This window comes from Bufo gargarizans, chromosome 4 (genome assembly GCF_014858855.1).
Source record: "Bufo gargarizans isolate SCDJY-AF-19 chromosome 4, ASM1485885v1, whole genome shotgun sequence".
NCBI lineage: Eukaryota > Metazoa > Chordata > Amphibia > Anura > Bufonidae > Bufo > Bufo gargarizans.
The window spans coordinates 409,881,367-409,906,472 of record NC_058083.1 but is presented as its reverse complement, the minus strand read 5'-3'; the positions used below and the strand labels follow the sequence as shown (position 1 = coordinate 409,906,472).

Sequence of the window (25,106 nt, the reverse complement as noted above, 5' to 3'; positions counted from 1 at the left end):
ACTACAGTTCAGTAGACACGTGGTGAGATGGGAATCCTTAGCATCAAAACTCAATATGATGCTGCAAGTTCAACTTCAGAGGACCAATGTTCAGTTCGAGAAATACTGTTCCCACATAGAGCATGTTTCTTGTATTGAATACACTTATGTGAAACTGACCTTACTTGGTAAAATAACTGAGGAGGGATAGGGTAGTTATCCATCACAGTGATTTTGTTTATACCTCAATGGTCTATACATGGCCACAATGACACATCTTTCTTTCTCATAAACCAACCAACCAAACAAACCCTGATCTACAGTAGCTGTGGAAGAAGATTTACAAATGAAGCCCCACTATAGTTATCTTCAATGTGGACATGGCTATTGTCTCCAAAAATGAAAGGGGATAAAGGTTTATGCATCAGCATGCGATAGATAGATTACAGATATAAGGTCAGTTACCTAGAAGAGTCTCAGCCTTTTGTTTAGAAAACACATTGGTAGATGTGTGATATTCTGATAGTAATCCTGAAGAAGCCCTAACTAGAAAATACACAAATGAATGCCTGGAGGGACAGTTTGTAACCATTTCTGCAAATGGCGAGAACACCAGTGGAAAATGCACCAATTGTCCAATAGAAGAAGGGATTATGCAGACAAATAAAAAATGAATACAACTGGATGGATGGCATAAATAGAAGGAAAGGGAACTGAACAGTTTCTGGCTGAAACTTGCTATATTTGATCAGCCAGTGTGGTATAGAATCTAAAAGTTCTTCACCCGTGACCCCAGCAGGGATGTTTGGACTTAACTGGTCAGATCCCCATGTCACAGTCCTCAAATTGGAAACTGATTAGCTGCAGGATATGGGAATGATGTAGAACCAGAGCAGAGTCAGATGGGGATGTGGGTCATAACTGAGAGATTAACCAGTAATGAAAGATTAAATTGATGTAACAGAAGCAAAATCAGGAGTCTAGGCCAGAGGTCATGGCTGATAGGCAAGATGATAGGCAAGGCATGATCAATGCATGTGCAGGCAGTAATGGAAATATGCCGGCTAAAGGCAGTGTGAAGGATCAGGAACCGAGGGTCAGAAAGCCCTTGCTTGCCTGTTTAGACAGTCCACCAGGAAATGATTTGAGTCCAGTTTCCATGGCAAATGGACACTAGATGGCATCATCACTATGTGGTGGTTGCCAAGACAATGCAGGGTACTTGCAATTGGGATGCAGAGGAGCAGAGCTGTAGTGGGGTGAGGTATTTAACAATCAAACATTGTAATAGGCGTATTTTTTGTTTTCTTTTTGCTCCATACATACATCTATCCATCTGTGACAGTGGTTTAAATCTCATCGCAAGCTTAAAGGGGTTGTTCATATTTGGTGGGGAAGCCTTTCTGCGATACACCACACATGTCTGGACCTGCAGAGGAAAGCATACATACCAGGGGTGACGTGTGCCCCCATGTGTCATGTGACCTAGTGATGTGACACATGGGAGACACGTCATCACTGAAGCCAATCATCCTGCATCCACGTGACCTGCATCAAACAAGATGATGACAGACAGGGACTGGAGCATTGCAACTAAATCTGGGGACCAAATAATTCAGAAACCAGCGGCGGGGAGCATTTAAGTATATGCTTCCCTCTGCAGATCTGACCATGTGGGGTGGATCTGGCAGAAAGTCCTGAAGTTGAAGAACCTCTTTAAGACTGGAATAATTCATAGGTAAACCTAGGAGTGAATACAAAAGAGAGAAGTATCAATCATTCCTTTAAAAAAATGTTTGGCTCCACTCCTGTGATTGGCTCACAAAACTGCCTGCGATTCCAGCTTTAGACGGGAGCCAGTAATTGATGTCTAGTAGGCAATTTAGTTTAATATAATAGTCTGAATATAAGGCAAATGTGCCATTGGTATGTACACAATACTTACAGCTTAAATTACTAGCTAAAACCAAGATAAAGCTATTCAAAACTATCAACATTTTACTCTCCATGAAAAAATTTCAGGAAGAATTTGTTTCACCACGAAGCTGAATTTTCTGACCCTTTGTGGTAACTAATACATTTTTCCTTAAATGGTGATAAAAAAAAAAATACATATTCACCCCATCCATTTGCTTCCTGAGAGGCCATCACGGCCAGACGAGCGAAATCTCACACACTCTGCCGTGTGACGTGTCGGGAGCAGTGACGTCATCAGTAATAACATCACCAGGTCCGCTCAGCGTGATAATGTCATTACATCAGCGTGCAAGATTTCGTGCGTTTTCTTCAATCAAGATGGCTGCGATGGCCTCTCCGCGAACAAATGGATGAAGTGAGTATGTTTTTTTTTTTTAACACCTGAAAGGCCTTAATGTGACTGTCAGATGCCACGATCAAGGTTGAACGCAGCATCTGAGAGGTTCAATGATGGGGGGGGGGGGGCGCACAATTGCCGTTCCCCCTCATTGCACCCGCTACATACAATAGAATGTGATTTGTAACAAAGTAATTAGTCACAAATAGAATTTCTTTGTGAACGTCGGCAAATCAGCCAAATCTAATTTTTTTCAAACTTCGCTCATCACTACATGTAGCAACTGATGGGACGTAACATTCCCAGACCACAGGGGACCAAAAGCAGCAGATATGGGACCTGTGGCACTGGAGCAGAGACTAGATAAGTGACTTTGTTTCTTTAAGTATAGCAGATTCCGAGCCATAGCTACAATTATGATGGGGGTTGGACAACTCCTTTAAGTAACAGTTGTGCCAAATACAATTTAAGATTATATAGAACAGCTTCTTATGTCTACAAGTGTCAGGTACTTATCAAATTAAAAATGTCATAGATGTAATTGAGAATATGAAGGGGGAGATTTCCTTACGTAACCTAGAAGGCTTGTCTAATAACACAATAAAGAAGAACACACATGAATGTCCCTTCCTGGATTGATATATTGCAATGCTCTACACTTAAGCATCAAGCTCGATGTTAAAATAATGTGAAGTTTCCAGATTTGGTGAAGGAATCTGCACCTATGAACATATTTCTTTTTGTTAATTCATTATATCTTCATTAGCTTACCTCATATGTCTGATATGGGAAAGAATAAGAAGTAATTGAGCCAATCTTCTTTGCTGCTGCTGAAGGGAAAGTCCAGTCTTACCCATAAAATGAACCAATGTGTCTATAATCTTATCCAAAATCAAATGAATTTGGTCTGTATCTTCTAGAGATTCTAAGGTACTAGACAAAAATGTATATACACCTGAGAAAAGGAGAAAAAAAAAATAAAGTTAGCTTATTTAAAGACTACAGATTGCAGGTAAATGAGGCAATATCTCATGAATACAACCTGCTCATGTGTCCTAATATGGACATCACATAAGGGGTCCCCTGCTTAGAACCCCCTCCACTATGGGCCAGAGTGGAGAATCATTATACAAGAGTAGCCCCCCTTCTAGTTGACTTGAGCCTTCCACCTATTACAAGGATGTCCATTCATCTCAATAGCCAGGATATAGTTCTCCCTTATTCAGCCATGGCATCCCACACCAAAATTAGCTACGTATTTGTCAATATCGGGGCTTTAATCTGAATTTTCATGCTGTAAATTAGACAAAAATGGAAATTAAGGATTTGCTCATACCAAATTACATGATTCCACTTTTTAATGGTGCCATGACACATATAACGTATCTATTTTTAACAAATCCTGATGCATCCTATTAAACTAGAGTATAATAGGGACAGCCAGGTGTCTGGTATATTTGATAGCAACAATAGGGCTGCAGGCTATTTTTGCTGCTAAAATCGCTGGAATAAGATAAAATGTTTTGACCATATAATATTAATTCGATAGTGGCTTCATGTCAGTTGTCTACCAGAGGTAAAAGGGGTTGTCTGTTTTACAATGCAAAATACCACATTTTGGGGTAAATGGCAGGGAGCCAATGCAAGCATAACTCTCTGCCACGGACTACCATAAACATCCACTTAAATCAGTTTTATATTTTTATATGTTCCATGGAGGTGCACAAAATCAGAATCTAGCCCTTAAACAAGGACTGTTATCCCCATTATTTAGTCATATGTAGGTTCCAGGATCTAGAAACCCATTTTTATAAGTTTCTCACATTTAAATGATGCACACATGTAGCTGACTTTTTTACCAATGCTTTGGTTACGCGCGCAATAGAGAACGTACACTTGACTAAAGATCATGTAGTAGGTTCAGTAGCATTCACATATACAGGTGAAACTCGGAAAATTAGATTATTGTGCAAAAGTCCATTTATTTCAGTAATGCAAATAAAAGGAATTGCATTAATGCAGCTTAAAATTTAAATTTTGTGAAAAGGTTCAATATTCTAGGCTCAAAGTGTCACACTCTAATTAGCTAATTAATCCATACCCCCTTGAGCAAAGGGTACCTCAAAGGGTGACTTTGGGGTTTCATAAGCTACAAGCCATAATCATAATCATCCATTATTATAATATATAAAGGCTTGAAATATCTCGCTTTGTAGATAACGCTATCTCATGTGTTAGTTTCACCTTTTAAGTTACATTACTGAATTAAATGAACTTTGCACGATGATTACATTTTTCGAGTTTCACTTGTAAAAGAGAAGTATATAATTATACTGTTCAATATTGAAATTTCAACCAAGAAGGACAAGCCATAAGGATATGCAAATCGAGGAAGTAACAAGTCTCACTAAAAGTATTCAGATGATTACATTTTCAAGCACCAGGCTACAATCTGTGGTATGTGGGAGGGGGATAAAACCCAGATTGAAAGCAAGGTTGTTTTTAGCCACATGAAATGTTATTGCCACTTGTTGCGAACTGAGATGGACAGACTTCTTGAACGGAGAAACCTTGGTTTATCACTCCAGCAGATCACTACACACATAGGCTGAGATGTCAGCACTGTTTAGGTGCACAGAGATAAATCTCTGAACAGAAAGATCATCTGATTAGAAGAATAGCACATAGTGATCTATTTTCTACTGCAAGTGAAATTGGATGTCACATCCCAAGCCTAGGGTGGCAAACAGCACCTGCACAGTGTCTAAATGAACCATCAAAAGGCTTTTGCATGATATTGGGCTATGAGCCAGACATCTATTGACCTCACGCTACTGCTCTCAAAGGTTAGCATGTTGCACAACAATATTGCAATGGAGGCTGGAATGGAGGTCTATCATCTACAAAAAAAAAATCAGTCCCGCTTCTGTCTTGGACATCATTATAGCCAGAGATTAATCTGGAGACCATGTGGGTAATGGCATAAAGAAGGAATGTCATACCGATCCTACTCCTGGGATTATGTTGTCAGGTGACATAATGAATGGTAGTCAGACCCCTCTGGTCTTCATTTCAAATGCACTAACAGCTCAGTATTACATTGATTTGTTCATAGATCCAGCAGTCCTGCCATTTCTCAAAACGATCCCAGGAGCTGTTTTTTTTAACAGGTTACATGTTGCTCGTGCTACTATGAGCAGCCTGCGTGGCCTAAATATGCTACAATGGCCTGCAACTTCTCTGGACTTTTCTCTCACTGACCACATTTGGGACGTCATTGCAAAGGGAGCTGCCAACAGTGGATCTTGATGATTTGCATACCGAAGTGCATGTAGTGTGGCAGAACGTTCCTCAGACAACCATTAATAAGCTCATTGATAGCATGCAAAAGTGCTTGTATTTCTGCATTTGGTGCTCATGTTTTGAATATTTTGTTTCCATAATTTTTTTTATCATTTGCATATCATATTGCATATAATATGTCTATTCATCCTGGGGTTTCCATGAGTCCATGCTATTTCTTTCTTGGTGTTGCAGTTTCAATGGTGAAGAGTGTATTTGATATCCAAGATGATAAACTCCGTACTACTACACCTGTAACTCAAAAGATTCTGAAATTGTAGAATTACATCACATTTATATTCAGCCCAAATTCATTACAGAAGTATGAACCAATAGAATAATAGACTTTATAACCAGCTTGTCTCTACAGAAAGATCCATAGTCAAAAAGACCTTTTAGAATAAAATATGTTCATTAACATACTGCGGCTTAGAAAAGGCCACACTTTAATTAATAGGAAGATTCTATTTGCATGAAAAGGACTGAAAGACTAGTATTCTCATAAAGGAGCATAATTATGTTAATTAATCATATTTTTATGAAAGTGAACAGAACATTTCTTATTGTTTGAAGGTTTGGAATATGCTACAATTTATACAGCAGGAACTGGTGTATGGAATGTAATTACATTTATTCAATATCTACATAATAACATATCTCTCATGCCTCGTTAACCATTATTATAGTATTACCATAAACTTATTTTACAGCCTTTTCTATGCTTTCTGACAATTTATAATTTGCTTATAAATATTAGACTATCTACAAAAATTGTTCTAATTCTAAATAAGCAAGACAAAAATTAGTTATTGAGAGCATGTTGAGAGAAGAGACTATGCTAAATACAGAGACAGGCCTTTAGCGCACCAGACAGGCATTGAAATTACTGACCTAAAAAGAGAACCTACTGTAGCATCACATTTGCTCTACATTAAAGATGGTCAGAAAATAGTTACTAGCGAAATTCTACTTGGCATTTGAACCTATTTCTTTTAATAAATGCCCCCATTAAAGAAAGCTACAAGTAGGTGTATACACAGTTGGGGCTGTTCCCAAATTGAAGTATTCTGGTCCAGCGACACGTGGAGGATTTTTCTTTAATTTCGCAGCAGAAATTGCACTACAAGACTTTTGTGGTCTTTTCTGTGGATTTGCCACGGATTTCACCCTATGCATTACAAAGTGTAAAATCTGTGGTGGTTATTCTCATTAACATGCAGCAGATATAAAATGTATGCTCAATTTACACTGTGGACATATTCTGCTGTTTGTGGATGAACTTTTTTTTATTTTTATCTCATCTATTTTGTTGACACAGTAGAACTCTACAGATTTTCTGCACCAGTGGGGTCATGCCCAGGGGGTCACCCGAGTCCTCCTCCTGGCTGCCAGCTGGTTACATAACAATCTGATGCTCTTAGTGTTAACTAATATTGAGAGCAAAGGGTGCCCTTCTGAATTCAACTGTATTGCCACCCCCAGAACAGCAATAAAGTTGAATACTGCAGTAGAACACGGGAGCTGATGGCTCCTTGCCCCACAGTCCCCCCCCCCCTTAAGGCCTCAGACCACTGAGTGAGAAGCATCTGAGGCAATAAACCTCACCATTCACCTCAGCTGCCAGCACTCCCCAGCAGCAGCACAATGTACTATCACACATGACGCTGCTGGTCTGTGTTGGAGGAGTGGTGCAGGCGAGGAATCAGACTCCTGCCCTTCCTACGCAGCAGTGCGATGTGGTCATCAATATAGGATTGGTCATAAATATTTAAAAAATGGATAACCCCTTTAAGTTCTCAGACTGCCACCGTGCTGCACACAAATCTGCAGCTGCAAATCTTCCATCCCATGTGGGCATACCCTATCAGGGTAGTTACTCGAACACAGGTGGTAAACTCTGTGTTAGCAGCAATAGCAGTCCCATATAGCTATGTAACAAATAAGGTAGCTTGACAGTATATTGCTAACAGATCATTTCCCATTACATGAACAACCTTATCTGATGGTCATTTTACTTTAATGTCAGTATAACACATTGTTCTGTGTCCCATGATGAGTTGGCCCTAGGCCAATGAAATGCGTTGGGAAAATCATATGTGTATTGCTAAAGCTATTTGTTTATGCTATTTGCCTTAAGCATCAGGTCTCCCTCCGTCCTATCCCTTTCCCTGACGAAGCTGGGCAGTCAACTGGCACAACATAGGGATATCAAGGGAGATATGTAGGAGGAGGGAACACCACATTGGTAAAGCCCTGGTGAGGGTGAGTGTGGTTATCACCTGTGTAGGGAGCTGATAGGGGAGGGATATCTAGGGGAAGAGACCCAGCACCCACTTGGCCCTACCCCCTACCCCCTCTTCTTTGGGCATAGCATTTGTGTATCTATGCTATTGTGCGCTATTATGTTCTGCACTTGGTGTGTGCTTTATTCACCATTTGTTATTGGGTTTTTATATTAATTGAGCAATAAAAGCTAACTTTTAATTGAGGTCACCCACCATTTAAATTTTTTATAGTGTCATTATCGGGGTACCCATTCAATTGATAAAAAGGATCTACCATGGTTGTGTAATTAGTAGTCCAGGGCATTGCATTCCAGAGAGCTGGTTAATAGGGTTATCACCCCTGCACCCGTTCTATTTCAGAGTTAAGCGAGCTGTTTCCCTCTTAATGGTTTTCAAGGTACAGCAATGAATCCACATGTGGATGGGTGTACCTGGTGCTGAAGTTTCTTAATGTTCAATCCCATCCCAGGGGTGAAACTTTATTAATTAATCAGATAACACTTTTTTTTTTTTTTACTTTATGTTCACTGACTGGTTTGGAATTTAGCAGTCTTTTGCCGACACAAGATTAAAAGGAGTTTTAAGGATTTAAAAAGAAAAAAAAAATTAAGCAGGGATATAAATAATAATAAAAAAAGGCTGATCTGCTGGCCCTCATTGGTCTCTGTTTACTTATCCTGCAGTTATGATATCCATATGACCGCTGTAGACAGTCACTGGCCTCTGTTTTTTTTTTTTTGCCACATAGGCAGGCAAAACCACTGAGGCCAGTGATAAGCAACTCATTGCTGCAACAAGTAAGCAAAATCCATCAAAGACCTACTCGTTGGAAAACTGCCTTGCAGAACATTAGTTGACTTTCTGAGTTTGGATAAAGATTTCAGTAGCATTCAACTGGTGTAGTATAAAGTTTCTTTGCTCTGTTCTTGAGAACTACATTAAGAGCAGATGAAATCAGGCAGTTTAGATAAGCACACTCGTATACTCCTCTGCCACGCTTTGACATGCCCCATCCTTCTAGAGAAAATAATAGACCTCTTGGGAGCAGTGGGTTAACTAAAGCACAACATTGCAAAGTTTGAACTCTATATTTGCTACATACCAGAATTTAGAAGAATAATCGATTTCAAACAAATAAATTCTTCCCCACGTAGTCTCATCATTCGGAATCGAGTGGCTGTGGTGACCAGCATATCAAAGATCTCCACCAAGCCTTCTACACAACGTCCCTGGTTCCTGTATGATGATATAACCAAATATGACATAATGTACATGTAAATACAGCAAACATTATGTAACATCAGTCTATGTATCTCATAAGTAGAGAAGTAACTCAATATAAAATATGTATTTTCTAGATGATGTATTTAGAACTGTTAGAACTTCCATTTTTTTTTATCGTTTTCCATTTCATACAAATTTGGGAAACTCTGACAGCATAATTTCCTTAAAATGGTTGTCCAGGAATAAAAATGTAGCTGAGACCTGTTCAATTCAATGGGGCTAAGCTGCAATACTGGACAGGCCTGGTCGGAAGCAGTTTCTTAAAAAACAAAACAAAAACAAACAAACGCAGCCCTGTTTTCTAATCTTGGACAAACCCGTTAATGTTGACAAAATATACTACTCAGCAGATGAGACAATTTTCTGTCTTACCTTATATAAATTGTACCCCTTCCCTTTCCTTTCTGTAGGCCCTACTCATTCCTTTGTTATAAAATTATATATGAAGAATACAAAAATTGTAAAGACAAATACTAGTGCAAATGTGGCAAATTATGGGGGTCCACATTTTGTTCTAACATAAAGTAGTTATTGTGTTTTGCAATGTGCAATGTATGAAAGGACACATGGACAAAATCATAAATGCTCTATTTCTGCTCCTCTAATTAGATTTACTTAGGAGAGTCCATCATGTTCCTTCACCGTGAATGGTTAACACAAAGACTTTTCAAAACAACACCCCTTTTAAATTTTCTGTTCAGAAATCGATGTTACAAGGTGAGAAAAGTTCCTTTCCCAGTCTAGTAATTGACCATTCATAAGGACCGCTCAGGCAGGGGGTATGTTTTTTACTGCAAGGCTCATTGTTAAAGTTCACTTACTGTGACCAACCTTTCTGTTATTAAATGCAGATTTCAGAATAATAGATCTCCGTTATTCTAGCAGAGCTAATGTTTTTATAACACTTTACCAAGTTTATTTTACTCTCTAAATTCACTTTGCCTACACCATGTACACTACAGTGTAAATTCAAATAAATCAAATCTTCTGGCAATTCCCCAATCAGTAAAGTATAAAAGTGAGAGCTTGTAACAATTATGCTTGTAACCATTCCAGTCAAACCTTAACTCCTGGGGAGTAATCCCAGGGCTAGAATTGCTAAAATCTTCAAATGATACAGACGCCATACTGGGAATTGCAAGGACACTAGAAAATATGTTTTACAACAATTAAAAAATTCCCATTTATTCAGATTTTTCTGAAACCGAAGTTTGAATATGTGAAGAGGAGACTCAAACATGAAGGAGTAAGGGACTGTAGGAAACTAACCTGTCCAGGCTCCATCCTTGGCACGTGCACGCTGGGAGAGACGCTCTGCTGAGTCCCCCGGTGACATACATGACAGCATCCTTAGCATCCTTGCAATGCTCGGTTTCTCCCTTCAGCATGTGTGTGCTTGGGGAGATTATTAGTGGGATGATTGCTGCTCAATTACTGAGTGCTAGTGTTTCTGCTAATGGAGTGCCGAGTCCTGGACCTATCAGGTTCTGATCCAGGGACTCTGCGCTCTATTTAAACCCCTTCCTGGCCATACACCATTGCCAGTGACAGTCTCTGACTCACTAGCTGTGTTTCTAGTTCCTTTTTCCTATTCTTATTGGATTGCTCGTTCCTCTGACCCAGGCTTGTCTTCTGACCACTCTATGTCTCTCATTTGGTACTCCATAGCTTGTATGGTTCTGACTCATTTACATATGACTCTGGTATTGTGTTTGTCTGTCTTTGTTTGTTAGTATATCACTGCACTTAAAAAGGACAGGGACTGTTGAGCAGTTGCGGTCTGGCTATCTAGGGCTTGTACTGCAAGTAGGTAGGAAAATCAGGCTGGATTCTAGCCTTAGGGCTCACTGTCCTTGTCTATCCCTACCTACAGTCGTAACAGGGACTCTATGCTTTACCTAGTAAAACTGATATTTTTTTCCAGAGAAAGAGAGAGGCCCAGATCTAATAATCATACAGATTGTGTAAGCTTAGATAGGCTGTCTAAACCTGCACCAGATTTATCACAGTGGCTCAGGCTGGTGCAGGGATAGGCACTTTTCACTGATTCTATACCAACTATTTATTTATTTTGTTGGAGGTAGATATGAGCGAATAAAAAAAAAAAAAAAAACAGCAATTTTCTGGCTGCCTAGAGCCTTTATAGTGGTGTGCCTTGTAGTAACACGCATAGGGAGTCTGGTTTGGTAGGGAAATAATACTGTGAGTCAGTATGACATACAAATGACAGGCGTCGCTCTAGAATCACTGCACATTTCACTTATTCGGGCAGTCACGGGGCCAACACTGACCAAATAACTCAAGTGTGAACTCAGCCTTACAGGTTGATGTTAGCGCCAGGTATAAAGATCCTTGCAGAAGCCCAAGAGCCTACTTTTAGCATGAAAGAGTGTACTCCTTTTACACCGTTGTCAGCTGATTCCTCATAGATGTCTACAGAATCTGTTCTATTAAACTCTTATACAAGTAGAGCCCCCTTGATAGAGTGGAGAGGGTGTCAGCAGTAAATTTGTGTTGACGTCACAGATTTTTTTGCCCTTCCTCTGATCTGTCAGAAAAATAACCCACAAAAAATAGATCCTGTCTGTGGCGCATACGCCTTCACTCGGTCAGCATTTGCTCAATAATCCATCAGTATTGCTAATGCCCAAAAAAACAGGAGTCGAAGTAAAACAGAGATGACACGTGAATGGAATATTTGAATGTCTTCTGTGCTTTCTACCCACTCATGCTTTTGGCTACCAAATCATAAGCCAATTCTGATGGGACCATACAGGCCTTACAGCTGCTATACAGACAGGATCCGTTGTGCGTCTAATTTTTCCTTGCTTCTAACAGATCAGAAGCAAGGTCAAATAAATGATGATGTCAGCCAGCCGGAAAAAGCAAAATAGTGGACCAGTCATGAAGTGGGGAGGGTGGGAACCGCATGAGAAGTCCATAGAGTGGACCTATGACATAGTGGTGAGGTGAAATCAGCATGAGGAGACCATAGAATAGCCCAATGACAGGGTCTGGCTTTGGCAGCAGTATGAGGAGGCCACTGAGTAGCACAATGACAGAGTCTGGAGTTGACAGCAGTATGAGGAGGCCACTGAGTGGCACAATGACATAGTCTGGAGGGGTGGCAGTATGAGGAGGCCACTGAGTGGCACAATGACAGAGTGTGGAGGTGGCAGATGCAGCAGCAGCATCATGAGAAGGCCACCAAGTGGCACAATAACAGAGTCTGTAGATGGCAGCAGCATGATGAGGCTACCGAGTTGCACAATGACAGAGTCTGGAGGTGGTGGCAGCATCAGGAGGTTGTCATTGTTTTCATGTACTTTTTGTATATTTGTTGTTTCATAATATACATTTTCCTCACACTTTCAGACTTCACACAACCTCACACAACGTCATTCGGTCCATACAGCAAAAGTTTTTCAGTCACCCATCATTTTTACCGGGAAAAGAACATTTTGAAAGAGTGGCACAATGACAGAGTCTGTAGATGGCAGCAGCATGAGGAGACCACAGAGTGGCAAGGTAACATAGTGTGGAGGTGGCAGCAGCATAGGGAGACCACAGAGTGGCAAGATTACATAGTGTGGAGATGGCAGCAGCATGAGGAGACCACAGAGTGGCAAGGTGACATAGTTTGGAGGTGGGGGCAGCATCAGAAGGCTACAGAGTGGCAAGGTGACATAATGTGGATATGGCAGCAGCAGGATACCACAGAGTGGCAAGGTGACATAGTTTGGAGATGGCAGCAGCATGAGGAGACCACAGAGTGGCAAGGTGACATAATGTGGATATGGCAGCATCAGTTGCATGAGAAGACCACAGAGTGGCAACACAATATAGTGTGGAGATGGCAGCAGCATGAGGAGGCCACAGAGTGGCAAGGTGACAGTGTGGATATGGCAGCAGCAGGGTACCACAGAGTGGCAAGATGACATAGTGTGGAGATGGCAGCAGCATGAGGAGACCACAGAGTGGCAAGCTGACAGAGTAAAGATGGCAGCAGCAGGATACCACAGAGTGGCAAGGTGACATAGTGAGGAGATGGCAGCAGCATGAGGAGACTACAGAGTGGCAAGGTGACATAGTTTGGAGGTGGCAGCAGCATCAGGAGGCCAGAGAGTGGAAAGGTGACATAGTATAGATATGGCAGCATCAGGAGACCACAGAGTGGCAAGATGACATAGTGTGGATATGGCAGCAGTAGCAGCAGGATTCCACAGAGTGGCAAGGTGACATAGTTTGGAGATGGCAGCAGCATAAGGAGACCACAGAGTAGCAAGGAGACATAGTGTAGATATGGCAGCAGCATGAGGAGGCCACAGAGTGGCAAGGTGACATAGTTTGGAGATGGCAGCAGCTGCTGCATCAGGAGACCACAAAGTGACCTGGTAACAGAGTGGAGCGGTGGGTGGCAATACCAGTATCGGCTGACAAAAGTGGGTGCAAGAAGGAGCACTTGGCATCAGATGTGTGGCATCAGGCGGGTTGCAGCATCAGAGTAGCTGAGGCAGGTAGGCAGAAGAAACCGGTCTCTTTTATCAAAGTGTTGGTGTGGCACCATGAATGATCTGGTCTGATGCATCAGGAATTGGTGGTTGGAAATCCTGGCTGATCCACGCCTGATTCATCTTGACTAGGGATGAGCGAACCCGAACTGTATAGTTCGGGTTCGTACCGAATTTTGGGGTGTCCGTGACATGGACCCGAACCCGGACATTTTCGTAAAAGTCCGGGTTCGGGTTCGGTGTTCGTCGCTTTCTTGGCGCTTTTTGAAAGGCTGCAAAGCAGCCAATCAACAAGCGTCATACTACTTGCCCCAAGAGGCCATCACAGCCATGCCTTCTATTGGCATGGCTGTGATTGGCCAGTGCAGCATGTGACCCAGCCTCTATTTAAGCTGGAGTCACGTAGCGCCGCCCGTCACTCTGCTCTGATCAGCATAGGGAGAGGTTGCAGCTGCGACATTAGGGCGAGATTAGGCAGTGATTAACTCCTCCAAAAGACTTCATTCAGAGATCGATCTGCAGCTGTGGATGATTGAACTGCTGCTATTGAATTGCTCACTGTTTTTAGGCTGCCCAGAGAGTTTTTCAGTCACTTTTTTCTGGGGTGATTGGCGGCCATTTTGTGTCTTGTGGTGCGCCAGCACAAGCTGCCACCAAGTGCATTTAACCCTCAATGGTGTGGTTGTTTTTTGGCTAAATCCTACATCAGGGTCAAGCTGTCACACCAAGTGCATTTAACCATCAATAGTCTGGTTATTTTTTGGCCATATACTACATCAGGGGCAAGCTGAGCCTGCCACCAAGTGCATTTAACCCTCAATAGTGTGGTTGGTCAAGCTGTCACACCAAGTGCATTTAATCAATCAATAGTGTGGTTATTTTTTGGCCATATCCCAGTCTAATTCTGTCAGTAAACGTATACCTGTGACCCAGCGCCTAAATACTAGGCCTCAAATTTATATCCAGCTAAATCTGTCGTTACTGCTGTGGCTGGTCAAGTTATTTAGTGTCTGTCAAAGCACAGTTTTTGTTCTGGGTTGAAATACAATTCCCAATTTAGCAATTTCCTAATTTAGTGGTTTCTGCTGTATCAGAGCTATTTTAAATCTATCCCTAAAAGGGTATATAAGATTCAAGGTGCACATAGGGTCATTCTGAATAACTTCACACACACGCTACTGTGCATTTCTAAGTCTAATTCTGTCAGTAAACCTATACCTGTCACCCAACGCCTAAATAATAGGCCTCAAATTTATATCCAGCTAAATCTGTCATTACTGCTGTGGCTGGTCAAGTTATTTAGTGTCCGTCAAAGCACAGTTTTTGTTCTGGGTTGAAATACAATTCCCAATTTAGCAATTTCCTAATTTAGTGGTTTCTGCTGTATCAGAGCTATTTTAAATCTATCCCTAAAAAGGTATATAAGATTCAAGGTGCACATAGGGTCATTCTGAATAACTTCACACACACGCTACTGTGCATTTCCAAGTCTAATTCTGTCAGTAAACCTATACCTGTCACCCAGCGCCTAAATAATAGGCCTCAAATTTATATCCAGCTAAATCTGTCGTTACTGCTGTGCCTGTATTAGTGTAATACAGTACCTAAATAGATAGCCAGATAGTGTTAGGTGTCTGTAAAAAAAGGCCTGAATTTGAATTCAATACATTGGGCCAAATAATATTTTTCTTATTGTGGTGAACGGTAACAATGAGGAAAACATCTAGTAAGGGACGCGGACATGGTCGTGGTGGTGTTAGTGGACCCTCTGGTGCTGGGAGAGGACATGGCCGTTCTGCCACAGCCACACGTCCTAGTGTACCAACTACCTCAGGTCCCAGTAGCCGCCATAATTTACAGCGATATTTGGTGGGGCCCAATGCCGTTCTAAGGATGGTAAGGCCTGTGCAGGTACAGGCATTAGTCAATTGGGTGGCCGACAGTGGATCCAGCACGTTCACATTATCTTCCACCCAGTCTTCTGCAGAAAACGCACACATGGCGCCTGAAAACCAAGCCCATCAGTCTGTCACATCACCCCCATGCATACCAGGGAAACTGTCTGAGCCGCAAGTTATGCAGCAGTCTCTTATGCTGTTTGAAGACTCCGCTGGCAGGGTTTCCCAAGGGCATCCACCTAGCCCTTCCCCAGCGGTGGAAGACATAGAATGCACTGACGCACAACCACTTATGTTTCCTGATGATGAGGACATGGGAATGCCACCTCAGCATGTCTCTGATGATGACGAAACACAGGTGCCAACTGCTGCGTCTTTCTGCAGTGTGCAGACTGAACAGGAGGTCAGGGATCAAGACTGGGTGGAAGACGATGCAGGGGACGACGAGGTCCTAGACCCCACATGGAATGAAGGTCGTGCCACTGACTTTCACAGTTCGGAGGAAGAGGCAGTGGTGAGACCGAGCCAACAGCGTAGCAAAAGAGGGAGCAGTGGGCAAAAGCAGAACACCCGCCGCCAAGAGACTCAGCCTGCTACTGACCACCGCCATCTGGGACCGAGCACCCCAAAGGCAGCTTCAAGGAGTTCCCTGGCATGGCACTTCTTCAAACAATGTGCTGACGACAAGACCCGAGTGGTTTGCACGCTGTGCCATCAGAGCCTGAAGCGAGGCATTAACGTTCTGAACCTTAGCACAACCTGCATGGCCAGGCACCTGCATGCAAAGCATGAACTGCAGTGGAGTAAACACCTAAAAACAAGGAAGTCACTCAGGCTCCCCCTGCTACCTCTTCTGCTGCTGCCGCCTCGGCCTCTTCTGCTGCCGCCGCCTCGGGAGGAACGTTGGCACCTGCCGCCCAGCAAACAGGGGATGTACCACCAACACCACCACCTCCGTCACCAAGCATCTCAACCATGTCACACGGCAGCGTTCAGCTCTCCATCTCACAAACATTTGAGAGAAAGCGTAAATTCCCACCTAGCCACCCTCGATCCCTGGCCCTGAATGCCAGCATTTCTAAACTACTGGCCTATGAAATGCTGTCATTTAGGCTGGTGGACACAGACAGCTTCAAACAGCTCATGTCGCTTGCTGTCCCACAGTATGTTGTTCCTAGCCGGCACTACTTCTCCAAGAGAGCCGTGCCTTCCCTGCACAACCAAGTATCCGATAAAATCAAGTGTGCACTGCGCAACGCCATCTGTGGCAAGGTCCACCTAACTACAGATACGTGGACCAGTAAGCACGGCCAGGGACGCTATATCTCCCTAACTGCACACTGGGTAAATGTAGTGGCAGCTGGGCCCCAGGCGGAGAGCTGTTTGGCGCACGTCCTTCCGCTGCCAAGGATCGCAGGGCAACATTCTTTGCCTCCTGTTGCCACCTCCTCCTACTCAGCTTCCTCCTCTTCTTCTTCCACCTGCTCATCCAGTCAGCCACACACCTTCACCGCCAACTTCAGCACAGCCTGGGGTAAACGTCAGCAGGCCATTCTGAAACTCATATGTTTGGGGGACAGGCCCCACACCGCACAGGAGTTGTGGCGGGGTATAGAACAACAGACCGACGAGTGGTTGCTGCCGGTGAGCCTCAAGCCCGGCCTGGTGGTGTGCGATAATGGGCGAAATCTCGTTGCAGCTCTGGGACTAGCCGGTTTGACGCACATCCCTTGCTTGGCGCATGTGCTGAATTTGGTGGTGCAGAAGTTCATTCACAACTACCCCGACATGTCAGAGCTGCTGCATAAAGTGCGGGCCGTCTGTTCGCGCTTCCGGCGTTCACATCCTGCCGCTGCTCGCCTGTCTGCGCTACCGCGTAACTTCGGCCTTCCCGCTCACCGCCTCATATGCGACGTGCCCACCAGGTGGAATTCCACCTTGCACATGCTGGACAGACTGTGAGAGCAGCAGCAGGCCATAGTGGAGTTTCAGCTGCGGGACGCACGGGTCAGTCGCACTACGGAACAGCACCACTTCACCACCAATGACTGGGCCTCCATGCGAGACCTGTGTGCCCTGTTGCGCTGTTTCGAGTACTCCACCAACATGGCCAGTGGCGATGACGCCGTTATCAGCGTTACAATACCACTTCTATGTCTCCTTGAGAAAACACTTAGGGCGATGATGGAAGAGGAGGTGGCCCAGGAGGAGGAGGGGTCATTTTTAGCACTTTCAGGCCAGTCTCTTCGAAGTGACTCAGAGGGAGGTTTTTTGCAACAGCAGAGGCCAGGTACAAATGTGGCCAGCCAGTGCCCACTACTGGAGGACGAGGAGGACGAGGATGAGGAGGAGGTGGAGGAGGATGAGGATGAAGCATGGTCACAGCGGGGTGGCACCCAACGCAGCTCGGGCCCATCACTGGTGCGTGGCTGGGGGGAAAGGCAGGACAATGACGATACGCCTCCCACAGAGGACAGCTTGTCCTTACCCCTGGGCAGCCTGGCACACATGAGCGACTACATGCTGCAGTGCCTGCGCAATGACAGCAGAGTTGCCCACATTTTAACGTGTGCGGACTACTGGGTTGCCACCCTGCTGGATCCACGGTACAAAGACAATGTGCCCACCTTACTTCCTGCACTGGAGCGTGATAGGAAGATGCGCGAGTACAAGCGCACGTTGGTAGACGCGCTACTGAGAGCATTCCCAAATGTCACAGGGGAACAAGTGGAAGCCCAAGGCCAAGGCAGAGGAGGAGCAAGAGGTCGCCAAGGCAGCTGTGTCACGGCCAACTCCTCTGAGGGCAGGGTTAGCATGGCAGAGATGTGGAAAAGTTTTGTCAACACGCCACAGCTAACTGCACCACCACCTGATACGCAACGTGTTAGCAGGAGGCAACATTTCACTAACATGGTGGAAAAGTACGTGTGCACACCCCTCCACGTACTGACTGATGGTTCGGCCCCATTCAACTTCTGGGTCTCTAAATTGTCCACGTGGCCAGAGCTAGCCTTTTATGCCTTGGAGGTGCTGGCCTGCCCGGCGGCCAGCGTTTTGTCTGAACGTGTATTCAGCACGGCAGGGGGCGTCATTACAGACAAACGCAGCCGCCTGTCTACAGCCAATGTGGACAAGCTGAAGTTCATAAACATAAACCAGGCATGGATCCCACAGGACCTGTCCATCCCTTGTGCAGATTAGACATTAACTACCTCCCCTTAACCATATATTATTGTACTCCAGGGCACTTCCTCATTCAATCCTATTTTTATTTTGATTTTACCATTATATTGCGAGGCTACCCAAAGTTGAATGAACCTCTCCTCTGTCTGGGTGCCGGGGCCTAAATATATGACAATGGACTGTTCCAATGTTGGGTGACGTGAAGCCTGATTCTCTGCTATGACATGCAGACTAATTCTCTGCTGACATGAAGCCAGATTCTCTGCTACGGGACCTCTCTCCTCTGCCTGGGTGCCTGGGCCTAAATATATGACAATGGACTGTTCCAATGTTGGGTGACGTGAAGCCTGATTCTCTGTTATGACATGCAGACTGATTCTCAGCTGACATGAAGCCAGATTCTCTGTTACGGGACCTCTCTCCTCTGCCTGGGTGCTGGGCCTAAATATAGGACAATGGACTGTTACAGTGGTGGCTGATGTGAAGCCTGATTCTCTGCTATGACATGCAGACTGATTCTCTGCTGACATGAAGCCAGATTCTCTGTTACGGGACCTCTCTCCTCTGCCTGGGTGCTGGGCCTAAATATATGACAATGGACTGTTACAGTGGTGGCTGACGTGAAGCCTGATTCTCTGCTATGACATGCAGACTGATTCTCTGCTGACATGAAGCCAGATTCTCTGTTACGGGACCTCTCTCCTATGCCTGGGTGCTGGGCCTAAATATATGACAATGGACTGTTACAGTGGTGGCTGACGTGAAGCCTGATTCTCTGCTATGACATGCAGACTGATTCTCTGCTGACATGAAGCCAGATTCTCTGTTACGGGACCTCTCTCCTCTGCCTGGATGCCTGGGCCTAAATATATGACAATGGACTGTTCCAATGTTGGGTGACGTGAAGCCTGATTCTCTGCTATGACATGCAGACTGATTCTCTGCTGACATGAAGCCAGATTCTCTGTTAAGGGACCTCTCTCCTCTGCCTGGGTGCTGGGCCTAAATATATGCCAATGGACTGTTGCAGTGGTGGCTGACGTGAAGCCTGATTCTCTGCTATGGGACCTCTCTACAATTGATATTGGTTAATTTTTATTTATTTTATTTTTATTTTTATTCATTTCCCTATCCACATTTGTTTGCAGGGGATTTACCTACATGTTGCTGCCTTTTGCAGCCTTCTAGCTCTTTCCTGGGCTGTTTTACAGCCTTTTTAGTGCCGAAAAGTTCGGGTCCCCATTGACTTCAATGGGGTTCAGGTTCGGGACGAAGTTCGGATCCTGAACCCGAACATTTCCGGGAAGTTCGGCCGAACTTCTCGAACCCGAACATCCAGGTGTCCGCTCAACTCTAATCTTGACAAAGGTCAGTCTCTCTGGGTGGACAGGCGAGTTCTCCTTGGGGTAACTATGGCCCCCGCTGCACTAAACAACCGCTCTGATGCCACACTAACAGGCAGGATAGCTTTTCCAGGGCAAACTCTGCTAGTTGCGGGCACAAATCTAGTTTGGCTACCCAGTAGTCCAGTAGATCTTCAATGTGGGTTGGCAGGGTGCTGGTTCAGGTCCTGCTCCAAGTCTACCTGCTGCTGCTGGAGAGGTGAGTAGTTTCTTCACTATGCGGGTGAAGAAAGCTGCTCGTCAGCGACTCTAGACTCAGGCTGCTGCTGATGGAGCTGGTACTGCTCCTGCCACCCCACCCTTCCCCAGCAGCCATGGCAGTGGGACGTGAGCGCAGAGGCCCCCCCTGGTCATACCTGCGAGAGGATGGACGATGGCGCAGATAGGCAGTGGCCAACTGACTACATAGGATGTCTCTGTAGTAGTTCAGTTTGTCCTCCCTCTTAGTGGGTGTAAAAAAGGCCCCCAATCTGGACTGGTAGCAAGGGTCCAACAAGGTGGAGAGCCAGAAGTCATCCCTCTGCTGAATGGTGACAATTTGACATTCACTACGCAAGCAAGTGAGCATGCATCGTGCCATTTGTGTAAGTGACTCAGAGGGACTCCCTGCCACCATCTCCACTACATACTGCCACGTTGTGTCCGGGTCCTCTGTCTCGTCTTCCTCATCGCCCTGTAGCCCCTCTGGCTGCTCCTGCTGTCCTGTCAGCTGAGTAGAATAACAGCCCATTTGGCTACACATTGCCTCTGCTCCAATGTCCACCTCCCCCTCCTCCTCCTCTTCCAGTTCAGCCCCCACAGGGCTCATGTGGCCATGAAATTGAGACACCATGTTGCCTGTCCCCTGACCAGCCATTGTTACTAGCATCTGTTCCAGGACATGAAGCAGTGGAATGACGTCAATTATCCCGTAGTCCTGGTGACTGACAAATAACGTGGGATCCTCAAAAGGCCTGAGCAAAGGCAGGTGTCACGCATGAGCTGCCACTGGCTGACATCGAAGTTACACAGTACTCCTATATGCTTGCAGCATATAGTGAGACCTCATTTGGAGTATTGTGCGCAGTACTGGAGACCATATCTCCAGAAGTATATTGATACTTTGGAGAGAGTTCAGAGAAAAGCTACTAAACTAGTACATGGATTGCAGGATAAAACTTACCAGGAAAGATTAAGGGACCTTAACATGTATCGCTTGGAAGAAAGACAAGACAGAGGGGATATGATAGAAACTTTTAAATACATAAATAATATCAGGAAGTATTACTTTACTGAGAGAGTAGTGGATGCATGGAATAGCCTTCCTGCAGAAGTGGTAGCTGCAAATACAGTGGAGGAGTTTAAGCATGCATGAGATAGGCATAAGGCCATCCTTCATATAAGATAGGGCCAGAGGCTATTCATAGGATTCAGTATATTGGGCAGACTAGATGGGCCAAATGGTTCTTATCCGCCGACAAATTCTATGTTTCTATTGATGGCCTTTCTCTGTTTGTATAGTTGGTCCAACATAGAGGGTGGAATTCCAACAGGTGGAAACGTTGCATATCAGCCTGTGTTGGGGGATGCCGTTCTGCCGCTGCAGCTCAAGGAGGTTGTGCTTTGCGGTATACGAGTGGCTGAAGTGCATGAAAGTTTTCTGCCCATTTTACAATGTCTTGCATCTGGGTGGAACCGCTTGACAATCAGATTGAAAATGTGTCACACGCATGGCTTTCCTTGACACAGCACCAACACCATGTTCTTCCCGTTGTCGGTCAGCATGGTTTCGATTTTCAGTTGCTGTGGATAAAGCCATGATTCGATTTCTTAATGCATAACACTGAGCAGTTCCTCCCCTGTGTGACTCCGTTCGCCAAGGCAAACCAGGTGCAGAACAGCATGCCACCACTGAGCCATGCACATGTGGTATGCTGGAGGGGCACTGTGCAGTGGAGGCTGAGGACATGGTGGAGGATGAGAAGGCAGAGCCGAACACTGTGGCAGGACCAACGGCGTGACAACGTGGAGGCGGAAGTGGCGTGACCGGGCCAAGTTGCTGGTGTGGCTATGAAGGAACCACAATCACCCAGTGGGCCGTAAAGGACATGTATTGTCCCTGACCGTAGGTACAGCTCCACACTTCGGCGCTGCCGTGCACTTTGGCAGACACCGACAGGCTCAAGGACTGGCCCACCTTCTGTTCTACATATTTGAGCAGGGCTGGCACTGCCTTTTTCGAAAAGAAATGACGACGGGACTCTCCACCTCGGCTTGGCACAAGCCATCAGTTCTCTGAACTTGGAAAGGGAGGGACTGCAGCACCAGCAACTTAGACAGGAGCACGTTCAGCTTCTGCACAGTTGAAGTGCACGCATACTGCTGTCTCTTGGCAATCGCTTCAGTGATCGATTGCTGACGGAATGACTGATGAAGAGTAGGAGGAGCAGGAGCATCTGGACCAGCAGAAGATGGGAATGACAGACAGCTCCCTTCGGCTGAGGTGGTGCAGCCTTGACTGCCTGAAACCTGCTATGTGCCACTGGCTGATGCAGCTGTTGCTGCAGCAGGCTGGACCACCACATAGGAGCCATGGTTCTCGCAGGCCACTGTATGTCGATGCTGCATATGTTGATGCAGGGCCATAGTGCCAATATGTTCACCCTGGCCACGCTTTACCTTCTGCCCACAGATGCAACATATGGCCATGTTTACCTCCTCTGGCTCGTTGAAAAAAAACTTTCACACCACCAGTCTGAACTGATTGCTACTGCCGCTGCCTCTGTGAACCCCTATGCCACTACTTCCCAGGCAGGTATGCTGCTTTGAAGCAGGTGGTCTACCCCGGGCACGTTTGGCTCCTGACCTCCCACTGCTGCCACCTTGCTGACTCCTGGACATGCTAACACTAGCGACCCTCTTCTCCTGAAGATGACGAAGCCCCTTCTTCACCCGGCTCCCAAGTGTGATCCGGTTCATCATCATCGAGTAGTGTCTGCACATCACTGATGTCCTCCTCAATGGCCTCTGGGTCAGTAGGCTGACCACTCGAAACACAAGCTCCCGTGCCACTCTCCCCATCACTACTTACCCACCTAGCAGAGGAAGTGGCTGAAGTCTGCTCCACACCTTGGCTGGGCAGTAGCTGCTGACTGTCCTCTAATAGCTCATCCTCGCTGAAATGTGAAGCTGAGCCCACTGTAGTACTTCTTGTGGTGATGGAACAGAAAAGGCCAGAGGCAGATTGAGGACAGGTGAGGGCACAGGGCCGGTTCCTGGGCCATGCCAACTAAGGGTTGTGTGTGACGAACTCACCGACTGTTGGCTGGGGATGTCTGATGTCTCTTGGGATGATGTGGGTGACCGAGTTAACCAATCAAGAACCGTAGGGTTGCAGGTCAAGACACGACCGCTAGATGACACAGGGAGCTCAGGCCTCTCTGCTGCCACGACCCCTTACTCTGCTGCGACCTCTGCTTGTGCCAGAAACATTCAGGCCTCTGCCACTCTCTGCATGGCCTGGCACTTCTCTGCCTGACATACTTGTAGCTAAACTAAATAAATGAAATGGAAATTAAAACACCCCTAAAAGCGACAAATTTCTTTTTCTTTTTGTACTGAAATAAGCTACTAAACGCTTTTACCACAATTAACTGCTGAAATGCACTGAGAATATATTTTTCTTGTTGTAATAAAATACGACCCTGTAAGCTTTGACCCGAATTTTTTTTTAAGATGAAGTGCATATATATATTTCTTGCAGTACTGAAATACACCCCTATACACTTTCACCCGAAATAACTGCAACAGTGCAGTGCGTATAGATTTTTCTTTTTTTACTGTAATATGCTCCTATACGCTTTTACCAGAAATAACTGCAACAGTGCAGTGCATGTATATATTTTTCTTTTTTTACTGTAATACGCCCCTACAAACTTTCACCCGAAATAACTGCAACAGTGCAGTGCGTATATATTTATTTGTCTTTTTTTCACTGAAATATGCCCCTATACCCTTTCAACAGAAATAACTGCAACAGTGCAGTGTGCATATATTTTTCTTATTTTACTGAAATACGCCCCTATATGCTTTCACCAGAAATAACTGCAGAAGAGAAATGTGTATATATTTTTCTTGTCGTACTGAATAAGATACTAAGATATAAGCCACTAAAGGCTTTCCAACATAACACTTGCAGCCCGATAACAAAAAGCTGGAATGACAGAGCTGTCTAATGACTATTTGGATCCCCAAATAATCGTTCCCTGCACTTGTAAATCACTTACCTAGCGCCTTCTGACATCTCTCCCTGCACTAAGATGCTGTGAAATGATTCCTCCCTATCCTTTCCCTGCACTTATAAATCCTTTTTTCTGTTTGTTTTAAACATAGAGGTTTTTTCCAATAGCTGTCCCTGAAGCTGTCCCACACTTCTGTCCCTACACTCTGAACGCTGGAAAATGGCAGACTCTAAAATGGCTGCCGTATTTATAGGTCTCTGACATCACAGGGCTGGCTGGCTGCTGATTGGCTGCATGCCCCCATGTCAATCTGGTGATCCTACCTTCCCAGAGTTCCTTGCCCCATGTCCTCAGTCCTCACACGTGTAGCCGCCATTTTAGAAAAATTGTGATTCGTTACCATGAAGAGCGAGGAAATTCGCATTCGTTGTGAATTGAAGTTTTCCTGAAATTCGGATCGAATTCCACTAAGCTTCGATTCGCTCATCTCTAGTTTGAGGTATAGGGGAAAAAGCAGAAATTAATTTTTTTTATATTTTCTTTTTGTCTTTGTCTGCGGATGAATACTAGAGTGGTCATTTTCAACACTGTATGATTGATACAGACGTGGACAAAATTGTTGGTACCCTTTGGTCAATGAAAGAAAAAGTCACAATGGTCACAGAAATAACTTTAATCTGACAAAAG

The 25,106-nt window shown here is 44.8% G+C and overlaps 1 protein-coding gene across 2 annotated transcripts in view; it reads right to left on the bottom strand.

The window, feature by feature from the left end:
• ESR1 (estrogen receptor 1) overlaps positions 1–25,106 on the bottom strand; it is a 704,728-nt gene that overhangs the window by 15,168 nt on the left and 664,454 nt on the right. For both annotated transcript variants that reach the window (XM_044291598.1, XM_044291597.1), the window contains exons 7-8: positions 9,023–9,156; positions 3,065–3,248 (exon numbers count right to left, since the gene is read on the bottom strand). In XM_044291598.1, coding sequence (XP_044147533.1) covers positions 3,065–3,248; positions 9,023–9,156 — 318 coding nt within the window. The remainder of the gene's footprint in view (positions 1–3,064; positions 3,249–9,022; positions 9,157–25,106) is intronic.